The following is a 14,962-nucleotide window of genomic DNA, read 5'->3' as shown; positions in this document are numbered from 1 at the left end:
CTAGTGTTCATTCCTTGACTTTTCCTTTAAGTTCTCAGTGGAAAAAATAAAATAAATATTCCCTGAATTTCATGTATAGTCCAACTGCGTTTTTTTGATTTAGGATCCCTTCTTATTCTGAAAAGAATATCAAGAAGAAATTAAACCTCTAGTATCTAGAGGAGCCAGGTTGGTTGGTGGGGAGAGGGGAAATAATTGTGACTGTAGGAATGAGCATTATCAGACAGAACAGAAGAGACCAAGCACAGACTTTTAACATACAGTCTAAGAGAACTTCCTTAAAATAGATTTAGGAGATGCTTATAGAAACTGGGAGAAGGAATGTCTTCTGTTCTCTTGCCAAGTCCTGTAGCTATACAGTAATATGCAATGGCATGTAACACAGAATGTAGTTTTGATAGGATGTCTCTTAGAAGCAACTGATCCCAAATAAAAGAAACCAGAAGTGATGAGTTCATTAGCTTGAAGGTATTTATGCCAATTAATGAAGTCAAACTGCTTTTAGTGGTTGCAAATTACTTGAGAGGAAAGAAAAATTGTGCTGTCCCTGTTTTACTGTCAAGCTACTTTGTCATATGCCAGTGTTTTCTTTTCCTATATAAATCAGTTATGCTGTGGCCCATGTATTTCTGCCCTAAACAAAAGATACAGAAATAAAGAAATTAGATCGAGGCATGCAACTGAGGCTTTCAAAGATGTCCCTTACCTTTCTGTGGACTGGGCTGGCCAGAAGGCAATGGGATACTCTCATGTCTGTATTCCTTTGCCTTTGTTCATGTGAGCAGTGGCAAAATATATTGAAATATATTGTACTATTGTTTCACTTTTGTTGCATGGTTAACTCGTCACAGTGTTTACTGTGCTTATTCTGCGGGTTTTTTACGTGAGTATGCCACTGACAGGAGTTCATTTAAGTGGTACTATCACACCCTGCCTGATCTGAATAAAGCAAAGCAAGAGACATTTGTATATATTTTATTACATATCTCAAATAATTCAGACTAGAAAATTTTTCCTTGTGAGGCCATATCATGTGAATTGTTGCTGCTTTTATGGTGCTGTTCAGGTTGTGACTGTATTAGTATTACAGAAAGCTAAAATTTTGGTGATTTAAAACAAAAAAAATACTTTACCATGGAAGCATTTTCTACAAGAGAATCTTCACATATGTCTCATTGGAAAAATGCAGTTGTTCAAATGATTTATTGCATATCAGTTCCTGGCTAATGAATGTAAAAATTGGTTTGTTCCTACATTGTTTGACAGACTGCCATTACCAGATCATAAATTTATGGGCTACTGGAAAGTCAATCAGCCGGGGAATGCAGAACAGAAACTGCTGTGTCCAACAGAAACTCAGAAAATAGACATAAAGGTTTGTCTTTTAAGTTGGTGGGTTTTTTTCATATAATACTGTTTTTATATATCAGGATGGAAAGAATCTAAAGCATGATTAATTTCTTCAGGAAAAAGAGTATATACAAAGTGTAGTCCTTGTTACCCATTCTTGGGGGTTTTTATACTGACTAGAAAAATGAACATTTTTGTATGTGTAGCCCTCACACTAGTTATACAATCATTAAGTTTGGTTAGAAGTTCTTGAAAAGAGGTTTTTATAAAGATATTGAAAATACTGTATTTGAAGGTGGCCAGTTTAAGGCCCCAGATCTCAATTCTTGGATAAGATCAGAGACTGAAAAGAAAGCTGTTTTCTTTTTCTATTTTGCATGCAGCTGAATTCTTATGGGTCTTTGGCACTGTCAAGTTTGAATTTGAAACTTTGGTACAGTTTGACCTGCAGCCAAAGCTTCTAAGTCCTTTTCAGCTTTAAGTTCTTGGTTTAACTTCAGTCATTTTTACTTCAGTGAATAAGGAAAAACCTGAACTGCTAATGTGATGTAGGGGTGAGATTTAAACTTTATATAATAAGAAATCTCTATTGAATGTCTTTGAAACAGAAATATTCTGATTTTTTTTCCTTGTATGGACTGCGTTTTATCAGTACATGATACCTCTTGTGCCACTGGGCAGTAATGGTTCCAAACCAATAAAAGACTAAAGAGAAAAGGCGTGTTGGTTTCTATACTGTAAAGAAAATTACAGTAGGAACATTCTGAGAGCTTGCAGAAAAGCATTTCCTTTTCACTTTTATTTATTTAGTAGTTGCTCTGTTTCTGTTGTTAGTTAATACTAAATCTTGAAGAAGACTTCTAGATTTTTTTTAAAGAATGGTGAGTGGAATATTTTAGCAAGCACTCATTGTTATCATTTATTTTAGGGCCCTGTGTACTTAAATATTCAAGGATTTCCACTGGAACGACATGAAGCCAGGTCCCTCAGTTTCACAGAAGAACTTGCTTTTTGGACACTGCCTTTGGGTGAAATTAACTTAGTTTGCGATGTCACAGTAACAAAAGGTACAGTAAAAAAAAATCTGCTAGCTTTTGTAATGATCCACAATATTGTAAATATGTGAAATACCCTGGAGATGAGAAGGGACAGGGCTGCTGACTTCATAATAGCTTGCTGGTAGCCAGTGGCAGAATATAAAAGGGCAATATGAGGGATTCTGAGTGTAATAACAACACTTCAATGCATTTACAGTTGTGTGGATTTCTAGGTATGTTTACAATGGAGTACAGGAATAGTACTAGGAATTGGAATATGGGACCAGAGGATATGGAGCATGGAAATGGAGTACAGGAATAAGAATTTATCTTTTTCCACTTTTTTGTTTAACAGTAGGTGAAATACAAAAATAATCAGCCACTTAAATTGGAGCATAATTTCACTGAATTGTTGTGGTCTTTGTAAAGATATGCATCTTTCTCAAACCAAGAGAAAGATATGTAATTAAAGTAGAACAACCACAAAATTGCAAGTTTCTTTAGTTTGTATGTTCAACACCGTATTACTTCACAAAAACAATTCTTTTGACTTTTCCTCTCTCAATTCAGTTTAAATACAAATCTTCCCCTGTGCTTGTACTGATTAAAATTCTTTATTACTTTTTAATTTTCTCACTCTCTGCCTCCCTGCCTTAGTTACCTATACCACTTATGTCCCAAAGTGAATTGGGTCATTGGGAATATTCATGAACATTTTTAGGGTCCATCATTAAACATGTCTAAACTTTATTGTGTATTGTAAACAGATTGCTAATGATCAATACTGGAATGCTGCTTTTTCTGCTTGTAACCTTAGTTTCAAATATATTAACAGACTTTTATGACAGCAAAACAGAAATCAGGTGGCTTTGTATTGATGTCAAGCATTGTCTGAAATCAGTCAGGAAGGTGCTGTATGTGAAAAGTTCCATACAAAGTTTGCATTCATCCTATGTTTAATTATTAAATACATTAATTGAAAGGGAGGATGGGATAGAGAAGGAGGGAGAACCAAGATTATAAACAAATAAAAACATCTAGATGGATTTTGTATATACTAGCAGCTGGCAGGTGCTGCAGTCTTGTCTACACAAATGTGCTTTGGACTGCTTGTTTGACGAGTTAACAGTATTACGGCAAGATTCTGCCTGCTAACATTTAGTTAGTAGCAAGAGACCGTTTCTTTTTATCTCCTGTGTCAGCGGTGGTAATTTTTCTGTACATTTTGCTATATCATCTGCCAAGGTTATGACATATGTATTTCCAGAAGAGCAATATATGATATCAGTAGCCTTTCATTAATTTTACGTTCTTATTTCAGAAGATGAAGCTGAAAATGTTCTTTACGTCACTACATGCAATCCTGTTTCCTTGTACTTCATGAATGTTTCCAGTAAGAGTGGATACTTTGTGGATCTTTACGACCTCTTTCCAAGAACAGTTGGAAGTGTCTGGCAACCTTTTGTGACTGTGGCACTGCTGGGAAATCCACTCAAAGGTCAAGTGGTTCTACATGAAGAGGAGGTAAAAAAAAATTAAATACAGCTAAATATTTAGTGATGAGTAAAGTAGTATCATAAGGGTAGGATTGCTGAGGAGTCTGCCTCTGTAGATTGAAATAGCCTGGACAAGCCTACCCCATTCAGACTGTTCTCTTTTTCATTATACGTGAAGCTTGGGAGTTGCCTTCAGCTTTAGTTTTTATGTGGAGATTTTCCTCTTGCACTGTTCGGCTGGACAATGTCCTTTTGTGTTCTTGAAGCTGAGTTCTACCTGCATATCTTATTTCTGTTACTGATAGAGGGAGATTGACCTTCATGGGAGAAAAGGAGATAGTTCAGAAGTCTCAGTCAAGTAGCATATATTTGCAAAGTACAAAGTAAGCTGGTTTATGATGCAAACTTAAGTTCTGCTCCGATCTTGTCCTCTTTTTACTTTTCAAATAGGACATGAAAGAGACATTTTCTGAGTCAGAACATAAAATGTTGCTTTTATTTGCTTTGTGATGCTATTTTTTGTATTGTGAATACTGAAATTTCTCATTCTGTAACATCTGAAGTACCAAGACTAGAAAGAAGACTGTATAAAACTTGACATCTAGTGTATCAGTAACACAAATTTAGAACCACTGACAACTTCAGTGTTGGTTTGACCCAAATCCTTTTTTTAAAGTCAAGTATTGCATACTTTCCACATACTTTCCACTTTCCATTACTATCAGTGAACTGATTGGAACGTTTCCAATTGAAAACTTCTTTGCCCAGGAGTGGGAAGAGACAAGAGTTGATAAAGTGCTGCTGCTCTTCATTTTGTAATATTAATAATAGTTTGTTACCTACCAGTCATAGTGGTTTGACATGGGCATTTAATGTGGTCATTATTGTTGGTTGGCTTTGCCTTTTCCTTTTTTTGTTCTGAATTTCTTCTGCCCATTTTTCAGTAGGTGAGAGACTCTGACCTAGAAGAACCTTTCCTACAGTGAGTTGGGTTATTACATAGTTTTCTGTCCTTTCATAACTAGTGTCTCTGTGATATTGTTATTCCAGGAACATCGGTCAAGTGTTGACACCACTTTCTGGTCTCAAACGCTACAGTTAAGCTCGATTGCCTTATGAAAAACACCATTGTTCTGTGTTTAGTAGAACTGCCTATGCTTTCTTCTGCTTTGCCTTGGACACTTTCCAGTGCCAAATGGAAAAAATACCATTCTGAAGTTACCTGCTTGTAGTGATTGCCTGTGCTGTTGTATTGAGCAGCTTAGAAGTACCATTTGGGCTATTTTGAGATGCACATAACACATTTGTTTGGTTCTAAACAAAGTTCGGCCTTTTTGGCAAAGTCAGCACAGGAAACTGTAAAACAGATGGCAGTCTATCTCATGTCTAAGAATGTTTAGAATGTCTCACACTTTTTAATATAAAGCCCAGCAATATTCTTTGCTTTCTAAGTCTCTAAAATTCCTACTGGGAAAATAATTGTCCTGCTAGTTTTGCTTTTAACCAAATGACAGTAACATTTGGTGTCAGCAATGAAGTTTTTATCAAAGGTTCATCCATGAAGCTTTAGGTAGTTAACTCAATGACTGGTTTTGCCTGTCCTCATGGAATATATTTTTCAGTGACAGTATGAATTAAAACTCTGAAGTAAAGTCTGTTCTGTGGAGAGACTGTGGTAGCTCAGATGACTTCAGTTGAGCTGTAACCTCAGTTTTTTCTCTGGCAAAGCTAAAATATTGCCAGTTTCAGTCTTGCCTTTCTTAGCTGGTGCTACAGGTGAACAAATCCTGTCTGAAAATAAACCTGGTTTACACTGCTGGAAAATAATACAGAATTACAATATTCTGAATGCTTTGCATTACCGTAGGACTTTTTACACAGTATTAACATTAAGATAGACCTCACTTGCTGAGTGTGAAAATATGTTTCATTGAACTACAAACTTGGTTGCAAAGTCATTGTATACTTAGAACACTATTCAAAAATAATTTTAGACTTCTTGAGTAACTTAAGTAAGCATCTTGCACAGAAAAAAATGATGGAAGAGGTTTCTTTTATGTACTGCATGTTCATATCCATGGACTACATTAGTAATTTATTTGGGACTAGTTTTCAAATGAGGCACAGTTCAGATGAATACCGCTGTTACAGTCTGCAGAGCCACTTCTATCCTTCCTTATGCTAAGGTTCATGTGTTAGGATCTCAGCATTTCTACTTCTCACTGAATCAAAAGAGGGATTCTCAAGTAGTTTAGTTTGTCCACATAGAGCTTAGGTTTTATTCCAAACATTTCCTGCCGTGGAACCATGGAAAAAACATGTGCTTCATGCACCTGTGTAATGAAGTGGATATTGCTGTATATGAAATTATATCCATTATTATTGATGTTAGCAGGTAAACATATAATCTAAGCTAATCATCCAAGTAGCTGCTGTATCTGTTGGGAGGATAAAGGTGATCTACAAGAGCAGTTCATCTCAGCTAAGGTAAAGTGTGGTGAATGCCCTCTGGAGGTACCTCTCTGTTTCCACTGGCTACAGAAGGAACCTTGACATATAGTCAGAATTCCTGCCTTCAGGTGTTCTAAGGTTAATGGCAGTTGTAAGCTCAGAATTTGCAGCATTTACATGTTAAGACAAGTAGATTAGTGGCACTTCTGTATTTTGGACAAGGCTCCAAGTGTTGGCTATTTGTGCTAAGAGTGCATCAAACAGATCTTCCAAGAAAAAAAAGTAATGCAAATGATGTATGTGATGCTTTAGAGGTTCATCTACGTCTATTTACAAAAAGACCAAGAAATTTTAACAATATTTTTAGAAATAAGAAGTCACATTTATTAAATAAAGTCCTTTTAACAGCTGATATTTCATAAATAATATAAACCATTAATTAGACAATACCAAAAGCTAAAGATTTTTCCCAATGTTTTGTTTTAATAAAGGTCTTTGGACATTAATGTTTCTGACTAAGTTATAAAAAAGAACTATTTTAAACAGATGATAACCTTATTGGAAAGTATGAGGTGATGATGTTGTGGCTCTTCAAATAAGCTTGTGTGATTTATTTCCCAGATGACATCCATCTGGATTCAGTAGAGCCCTCCAGTGAAATAAAATGAAAAATCACCATTCCTTCCTGTCCTTTTAAATAAAATTTTACTAAAACTAAACTCCTCGTGGACTTAACTTAATAGCACAAATCAGACATTTGTCTGCTTTTAAGCCACCTTCTGTCATGGTTTAACCCCAGCCAGCAACTAAGCACCGTACAGCTGCTCACTTGCTCCCCTCCCAGGGGTATGGGGGAGAGAATCGCAGGACTCAATCTCATGGATTGCAATAAAGACAGTTTAATGGGACAGAAAAGGAAGAAAAATAGTAATAATTACAATAATAATTATTAAAGAATTAGAATATACAAAACAAGTGATGCACAATGCGATTGCTCACCACTCGCCAACCGATGCCTAGCCAGTTCTGAGCAGCAGCCCCCAGCCAGTTTTCCCCCAGCTTTATATGCTCAGCATTACATCATATGGTACAGAATATCCCTTTGGCCAGTTGGGGCCAGCTGTCCTGGCTGTATCCCCTCCCAACTTCTTGTGCCCCTCCAGCCCTCTTGCTGGCAGGGCATGAGAAGCTGAAAAGTCCTTGACTTGGTATATACACTACTTAATGACAACTAAAAACATCAGTGTGTTATCAACATTATTCTTATACTAAATCCAAAACACAGCACTCTACCAGCTACTAGGAAGAAAATCCCAGTCAAAACCAGGACACCTTTACACCTTTTTGGAAGAAAAAGTAGGTGATTCTTTTTCTCACAGCACTGTTGCTCTCAGTGAGTGCAGCCTGTTTTGATTCTATCTTCTTGTTCAGACTAAGCTGATAGACTTTGAAAAGACTCTTCAGAAATCTCAAGTCATTCCTCATAAGGTGGGGATTGCATTCATCTTTTCAAAGCAGCAATACCTCTGCCTTGTCCTCCCCACTAACTTCAGGGTAGACTTGTATTTCCTATAAAGCTTCATGCCCACCTATTTCACTTTTCTTTTTCTTTCTGCATCTATTGCTTTTACTGCTCTGAAGGAGAGCAAATACAGACTGAAAAGAATTCTGATAAATTTATGCATGATTTTGCGTGGGATTATAGGAGGAAAATGCACATGGAGACTTGATTTGCGTATAAATTAACTGCACGCTTACATTTTTTCTTACACTTTGTTCTGTTGAAAGGCTACAACTGGGTGGACAGAGTAACCTACAGTCTAACTCAGAGAGCATAACAAGCTTTGCCCAGGCAGTGTCCTGCCAGCATCCTTTAACTCTGCTTTTATCTTTCTTGGTCAGGAAGCGGTGCAGGGAGGGAGGGAAGTGCTTTTCCCTGTACCACATATTGTTGGAGCTCTTTGTCAAAGCTCTCCAATAGCAGAGTGAGCGAGTCTGTGGTACAGAAGCTGACACAGAGATCCACTTCTCTCACTACATGTAGGAGGTGGTAAATTCCTTCAAAAGAAGACTTTTTTAACAGTTTTTGGTCTAGCCTGAAACACAAGTGGGGACCTGCGTATGGAAGTACCTGCAACATACTAGTAGTAACGTCTGAAACCTTTAGTCCCCATAGTATTTTGATATATGGTTTCAGGAGGAAGGGTTTGTTTTCTTCAAAACTAGTTGAAGTTCTTAAATTATCTTCTTTTTTCTATTATTAATATTATATTATACTTTCCTTTTCTGTAAGTCCACCTTGTAAGAAAAGGAAAGGTGCGCTCTGTCTGCAAAACCATAGGAACAACTTCCCATACTAGCAAAGTGAAATCACAACCCTGTTTTCTTTAAGGACTATTAAGAGGAAAATGCTGGTGAAAATAAAAACAGCAGTAAGGAAAGGGAAACTTTGCAGTAACTAAAAATAAGGGCACACCACAAGATTGGTTATTGCATCTGTCCAGAGTTTGGAATTCCAGACATTGGGGTCAAGAGGTCACCAAAAGGTTACTTTTCTCCCAGTCAAGAACAAACACAGCAGAATTGCACACCAACATCTTCTCCCAGCCCACTTGAAGAGTTGCCAAAGCTGCTCTTGGATGTGTTTGGGAGTGACGCAAAAATCTATTTTTAAACACAGACAGAATATACATCAGTCACTTAGCACAGAAGGAAACCATTAACATCAAAAGGGGTGGAGTAGAGAGGCTTTTTATATTACCAACTGCTCTCATAAATTTAACGCTAAGTAGAAGAATGTAATTGATTTGTATGTGTTCTTTATCTCACGTGGAAGGCTATGCCATTGCTTTGGAACAGCAGTGCTGTTGCAGAATTGTGTAAATATCATATGGCAGAAAACCAAAATCCCAAGCAAATGCCCTGTATTTTTTTCCTGAACCACATTTCTGTAATTTTGGTTTGTAATACATAAGCAAACTTCTTTTTTTAGAAGTACTGAACTCTAGCTGAAATTCCCAAATGCTCCAAATAACATGGTAATATTTTAAATGCTTTACCATATTTAGCTTCAAATTACTATCATTATTAAATAAAGTTAATTCTCTCAAATAATTCTAGTGAAAATATGAAGCATACCCAAAAAGAACAAAACTGCTGTGACTCAAATTGTTTGTATTTGTTTTATTCAGGAGAATTTGTGGGAATTTATGTTTTACTCCCTTAACGTCTGTCGTGCGTTATTGCAGATGTTGTACGTAGACAGTTTACTTTTAGTAAGTCATTGCAGAACCTAACATCTCCTTGAATGGCAAACAAAAAATTCAGCCCCAGTCTTAATTAATTTGTTCTTCTGTATGTTTTAAATTTCATTTGATGGCGGTTAAGGTTGGCCCTGGATGATTGTTCTCTTGAATTCTTAAACACATTAGGAGCAGCTATAGTACCTTGTAAAAAAAAATTATTAAAATGCCCCCATCATTTGATAGCGTGCGTGAACCCTCGGGCATTGAGTTAACATGACTGAGAAATCTAAGAAGTTCAAAATTTAGCATAGCATATTTTCACATGTTTTGTGTGGAGGATGGTTGCACCACTCTCTTCACTATCCTGTCTGCTTCTGATCTCCATCCTCTTCAGTTATCCTGCTGTCCTCCAACAGTTGCCCGACCTCTTACACTGTAAGCTGTCTGAGCATGCAGGTCACAGAAGGATTGTCACGCACTGTGATATTTAATAGGCTCCACGGTGTCAGAAGTATGAAAAACAGTACTAAGCCATTTCTTCTCTCACCAGCTTTTCACCGTTGGTGTAACTTAATGGTGGATTCTTTAGAGGAATGCTAAGAAAACATAAAAACTGAAATTAAATATTTTAGTGACTTGACAGAATAAAACTGGTATGTCTCTCACCTGAAGCTGACTAGAACTTGTCATACTAGCCTAATTCCTGAAGTTTCTGCAGAAGTGAAAACTGGAATATCATTCCAGCCCTTTTTGCATGTACTTAACCTCTGCAATTAAATTTCTCCATGAACTCTGAAATGAACCAAGAAGGTTCAGCCTATGTTCTCCAACAAAATCTGGATCATCTTTTCAAGATATCCAAAGTTGCTAGAGTTGCAAAAGTGCTTCAGATAGTTTTGTTGTATTCTCTTAAATGGGCTTGAGATATACATGGGTCTGCTTTTCATTTACAGAGCAATGTTGTGCTGTTGCTGGATACAAACAATGGTGCCCTTCGCCGACTTTTGCTCTTACCAAATGCTCAGGAGTCTCCTAAGAGAACATCTTGGTGGAGCAGCAAAGAAGAGATGGTGAGGAATAATACCTGCCTCTATTATACTACGTAGTTTTTTTAAATCAAAGCTCAATATTGGAAGAACTGTCCCAGGATTGTTTATCTTTCTGTTTTTACAGCCTAAGCACTTGCTTACTCTTGTATATGTTTAAATGCTGTACACATAAAATAGCATTGTTATGGAATAGTGATACAAAAAATATAAATAAGTTGCATTGTCTGAGGTTACATATCCTTAAATATCCCTTTATTGAGCTAGAACTGGAAATAACTGAACATTTTGTTACAAGGGATTATGTCCAAAATAATGAACTCAATTGTGATGCGATTATATGACTTTGGGACAAGGCAGGCTAGATAACATTTTGAGAGGTAATTAATATCATGGATTATTCTAAATAAAGGGAAAATGTAGTACGTTTTCAGGGGAGACAGGAAACTCACTGGGACGAGTCTAACAAACACTAATTGCTGTTATGACATATTTTTATACAGAGCGACTACAAAATGTGCAGAGAGTTTTCACACAAAAACTGGCTGGTGTTCTACAAAGAAGCAGGGTGAGAGTAAAATATATCTTTGTATTATATTGATTTGTAACAGAACTCCTGGTATACATCCCTATCTGATTATTCTTTTCTTGGCTTCCAATTTTACAGAAACAGCCTTATTGTACTGGATGTATTAGAGGGTCAAACTCATACCATCTTGCTTCCGATCAATCTGAAATCTGTTTTCCTGGTGGCTGAAGACCGGTGGCTCTTGGTGGAAAATGAAACAAATCAGTTAGTTAAGCTTAGTTTTTTTGATGGGATTATTTCTTTTTCATGTCGTCTTTATGTTCAAGAGTTTCGCTCCTGGTCTCAGAGTAGGGGGTTTTTTTCGGTTTGTGAGACTGGCTAAACTTAAACAGTTGGTGTTTAAGGTGCAGATTGGCGCTGGTGGAAATACAGGTGGGCTTTCAGAGTAGGAAATGAGAAGGGTATGCCAGCCTAAGTTAATGCCTCTGAAAATCTAGACTAGCTTTGACTAGCATGTTAATACTGTTTTTACTGAGGTGGTATTGATCTTTAGAAATTAGAATGTTGGTGGACCTAGCTTTGGCAATACAGCCATATCATCCAGAGTTAATTCCTCCTTGCTTTACTTTCATTGGCATGTGAAAGACATATTACTTTGCTGTCATATTTTTATGAATGCACAGCAAGTGGAAGTGTGTAAATAGTTACCAGAAGACATATCTGCCACTTTCTGGCTTACCCTTTCCTATCTCACAGATGTCTGGTAAATCGTATCTAGTTTTAGCAAAAGGTGTTGATAACCTTGTTTATATAAATGTAGAATGTTTTCACTATTTCAGAAGATAAAAATCTTTGTTTAGAGTTACAAGCTTAATTAGGAATTACTATAAATGTTTATCCTTTACAGGAAATTTCTTTTAACCAAGTGTGCCCATATGGAAGCTGAAGACAGTGAGGTTTGCCAGCTGTATGCATTGAGTGAAGAGCCAGCTGATACGGGGTTTGGCTTAACAACGGGTATTGAATGCAAGCTTGGCTTGTGTTTTTTTGTTTTTTGTTTTAATCATTTCTGTGTTTGCAGATGCACAAACAAGGCTCTTTTACTTTAAAGGTCTGGGTAACCTTCTCTCTGATTCTCTTTTTGTCCTCCCCTTATCATGTCTGGTTAATAATAACTTTTCACAAAGCAAGCCAAATTCCATGCTCAAATTTCAGGTTGTTTGAATAAAGCATCTTTGTTTCATTGTGGCATTTAAGACCCTCAGTCCTGAACTTTCAGGAAACATACAAGCATACAGAATGGAAAAGGAAACAAGACAACTAGGCAGGGATTAGAGCATAGCAATAGAAGGGACCAAACACATTGATGAGTCCAATCTGTATCCTTTTGCAGGTCTGTTGTTCACACTCAGCTAAGCTAGAAGACATTTCCCACTAGTTATAAAAATACAAAGACATGTTCTGTTAAAATAGAACAGAAGTCAGAGTTTCTGAAGTTCTGCAGATAGTGTGCAGGATGCCATTGAGGCCATCACACCTGTGTTAAAAGATAGGGAGATTTTTTTCAGTACAATTCCCAGATGGTGCTAGGCATTGAGGCATGTCTTAGCTACAGAAGGCGGCAGACCTCTCCAATGGACATCATTCTGTCTGGTAAGATCTGCCTATCTTCAGATTTTCAACCCTGAGCATTTGATCACGGTGCACAAAATCTTTAGCCTTTCTGGTTTAATAACACTGGAAGTACATGTGCATCCCACATAACAGTTTATAGGCTTTGGCCTATCTCCAGTGTGTCTCGGAGAGAGAGGGAAAAAACAGAGAAGCTAATTTATGTGTGTTAAAGGGGGAAAAAGTTTCATCCTGGTCCTTGTGTCTAGCATAAATATGAAGAATGAGATTAACATAGTGTAAACATGATACAAGCAAATGTTATTGACAGATAACAAATATGGCTTACTTTATACAAACAGCAACAAACTGGATACCAAAAACTCTAACCACTGATATAAATATCTAGGATCCTTTTCATCTCTTGTACAGTTTACTCTATCAACTTATCAAGCTCCATCAGAGCACAGTAGTTTCCTTCCTCTTACTACCTTATTTAGAAACCATTATAGAGTATCATTCCTCAGATGGGTACTAACATTATTATAATTTCCAATCTCGAAGTATTTGTGGACAGTTTATTGCTGCATGCTTTTTGTGCTATTTTTATCCTTTGTTATCTTTTCTCTCCCAATCTAAAAATCTATCATATCCCCTCTCCACTTTTTTTCCAAATCATCCAGCAAACCCCAAATGTAACTTCTTCAGCCTTTTCTCATTCTTTGAGGCAGAACCCATGGCAGAACTAAGAAAAGGTAGACCACTGTGGGTTTGCCGCTGACCCAAACCAGTAGCCCATTTATCCTTTGAGGGAGAAAATGTTTTCTGCTGCCAGTGTACGCCGCAAAACTAGAGACAACAGGTTCTGACTGTGTTGATAATTTGAGGCAAGGTAAAGGGCTGTTGCAGTTGCACAGAATAACATTTAGTTTTCCTTAGCTTAATGAAAAAGAAAATTAGACCATTGTTTACCAAAAATGTACAAACAACATTATTTAAATTGCAAAGACAGCGAGACAGCTACCAAGAAATGTCACATTGACACTTAACCTGTGCAAACCCACATTTTGCCTTTTTGTGCATTTGCGTTATAACAATCTTCAATGAGATCACATGCTGTTCTATTCCATAGGTTTCCTGCCTCATTTGCACAGTGGAGGGCAAAATTAAGTGGTATAAGCAACTGCAGAGCTAACATTTCCTGATTTTTAGTACTTAATTTCACAAAAATAACATTCCTGGCTTCTTTTCTGGTTATAGTGCACTATAAGCAAATCTTAGTAATTTTATGCTCAAAGTAATAGCAGTGATCAGTGCTCAGCACTTTCACAGTTAATATTGTTTCCTATTGCACATCTGGATTTAATGACTTTCATTTTGTTTAATTTCCCTGTTTAGCATCAGAACTGTGTGTGCCGCATGCAGTTTCAAGTGACCAGCTATCTTCAGAAAGCCTCAGTGCAGCTGTGGGACAAAAGATCAGCTCCCCCAACAGGATTTTCTCAGATGAACATAATTATGCTACTGTTGTTATTGGTTTCCCAGACCTCTTGGTAAATACTCAGCATTATTACACAATGAAGTAATATGATCTCATTTATTCTGTAACCAGTTAGGTTCCTGTTAACTAAATGATATGGTAAAAGAAGGGAATGACAGTAAATGACAAATTCATGTAGTGTACACTGTTTGGTAAGGCAGTCTAATCTAGGGGGATTTCAGTGGAGTTTGAAGTAATAAGAAACTGGACAATATAATGTCTAGCACAGGCAAAATTCTTTGTAGATAAGTTCTGAATAGTGCTGGTTGGAGGAATATTTTCTAAATCATGTGGGTTTATAAGTATCTACTTAAATATAACTGACAAAAAGGGCACCAGTATCATTTTGGACCGTTCAGTGTGAACATCTAGCAGCAGCTAGCAGATACAGAACATGGCAACAAAACTATGCAGCCCCTTCACTATTTAATAATGTAGTTAAGTGTAAATACTGCATGTAATTGTGCTCACTGCTGTGACACAATTAGAAAAGGACCAGAAAGAAAGTGAAACTTAACAGTGTAATGATTAAGGCGGTTGCAAGGAATGGAGGTAAACACAGGGAAAATAAAAGCAGTGTTTAATTCTTTGTATTTATTTATATTTACTACCTAGTGATACATAAAAAGGGTGGTGTTTATGGAATAAATTCTGTAT

At 36.8% G+C, this 14,962-nt stretch overlaps 1 protein-coding gene across 1 annotated transcript in view; it reads left to right on the top strand.

Annotated features, from left to right (window-relative positions):
• VWA8 (von Willebrand factor A domain containing 8) overlaps nucleotides 1-14,962 on the top strand; it is a 185,953-nt gene that overhangs the window by 115,932 nt on the left and 55,059 nt on the right. Inside the window, exons 27-34 of the mRNA XM_055803173.1 lie at nucleotides 1,267-1,375; nucleotides 2,279-2,417; nucleotides 3,709-3,911; nucleotides 10,533-10,649; nucleotides 11,129-11,193; nucleotides 11,293-11,418; nucleotides 12,062-12,171; nucleotides 14,164-14,318. Coding sequence (XP_055659148.1) covers nucleotides 1,267-1,375; nucleotides 2,279-2,417; nucleotides 3,709-3,911; nucleotides 10,533-10,649; nucleotides 11,129-11,193; nucleotides 11,293-11,418; nucleotides 12,062-12,171; nucleotides 14,164-14,318 — 1,024 coding nt within the window. The remainder of the gene's footprint in view (nucleotides 1-1,266; nucleotides 1,376-2,278; nucleotides 2,418-3,708; nucleotides 3,912-10,532; nucleotides 10,650-11,128; nucleotides 11,194-11,292; nucleotides 11,419-12,061; nucleotides 12,172-14,163; nucleotides 14,319-14,962) is intronic.

This window comes from Falco peregrinus, chromosome 4 (assembly GCF_023634155.1).
Source record: "Falco peregrinus isolate bFalPer1 chromosome 4, bFalPer1.pri, whole genome shotgun sequence".
In the NCBI taxonomy this organism is placed as follows: Eukaryota; Metazoa; Chordata; class Aves; order Falconiformes; family Falconidae; genus Falco; species Falco peregrinus.
This window is presented reverse-complemented; position numbering and strand designations above follow the sequence as displayed.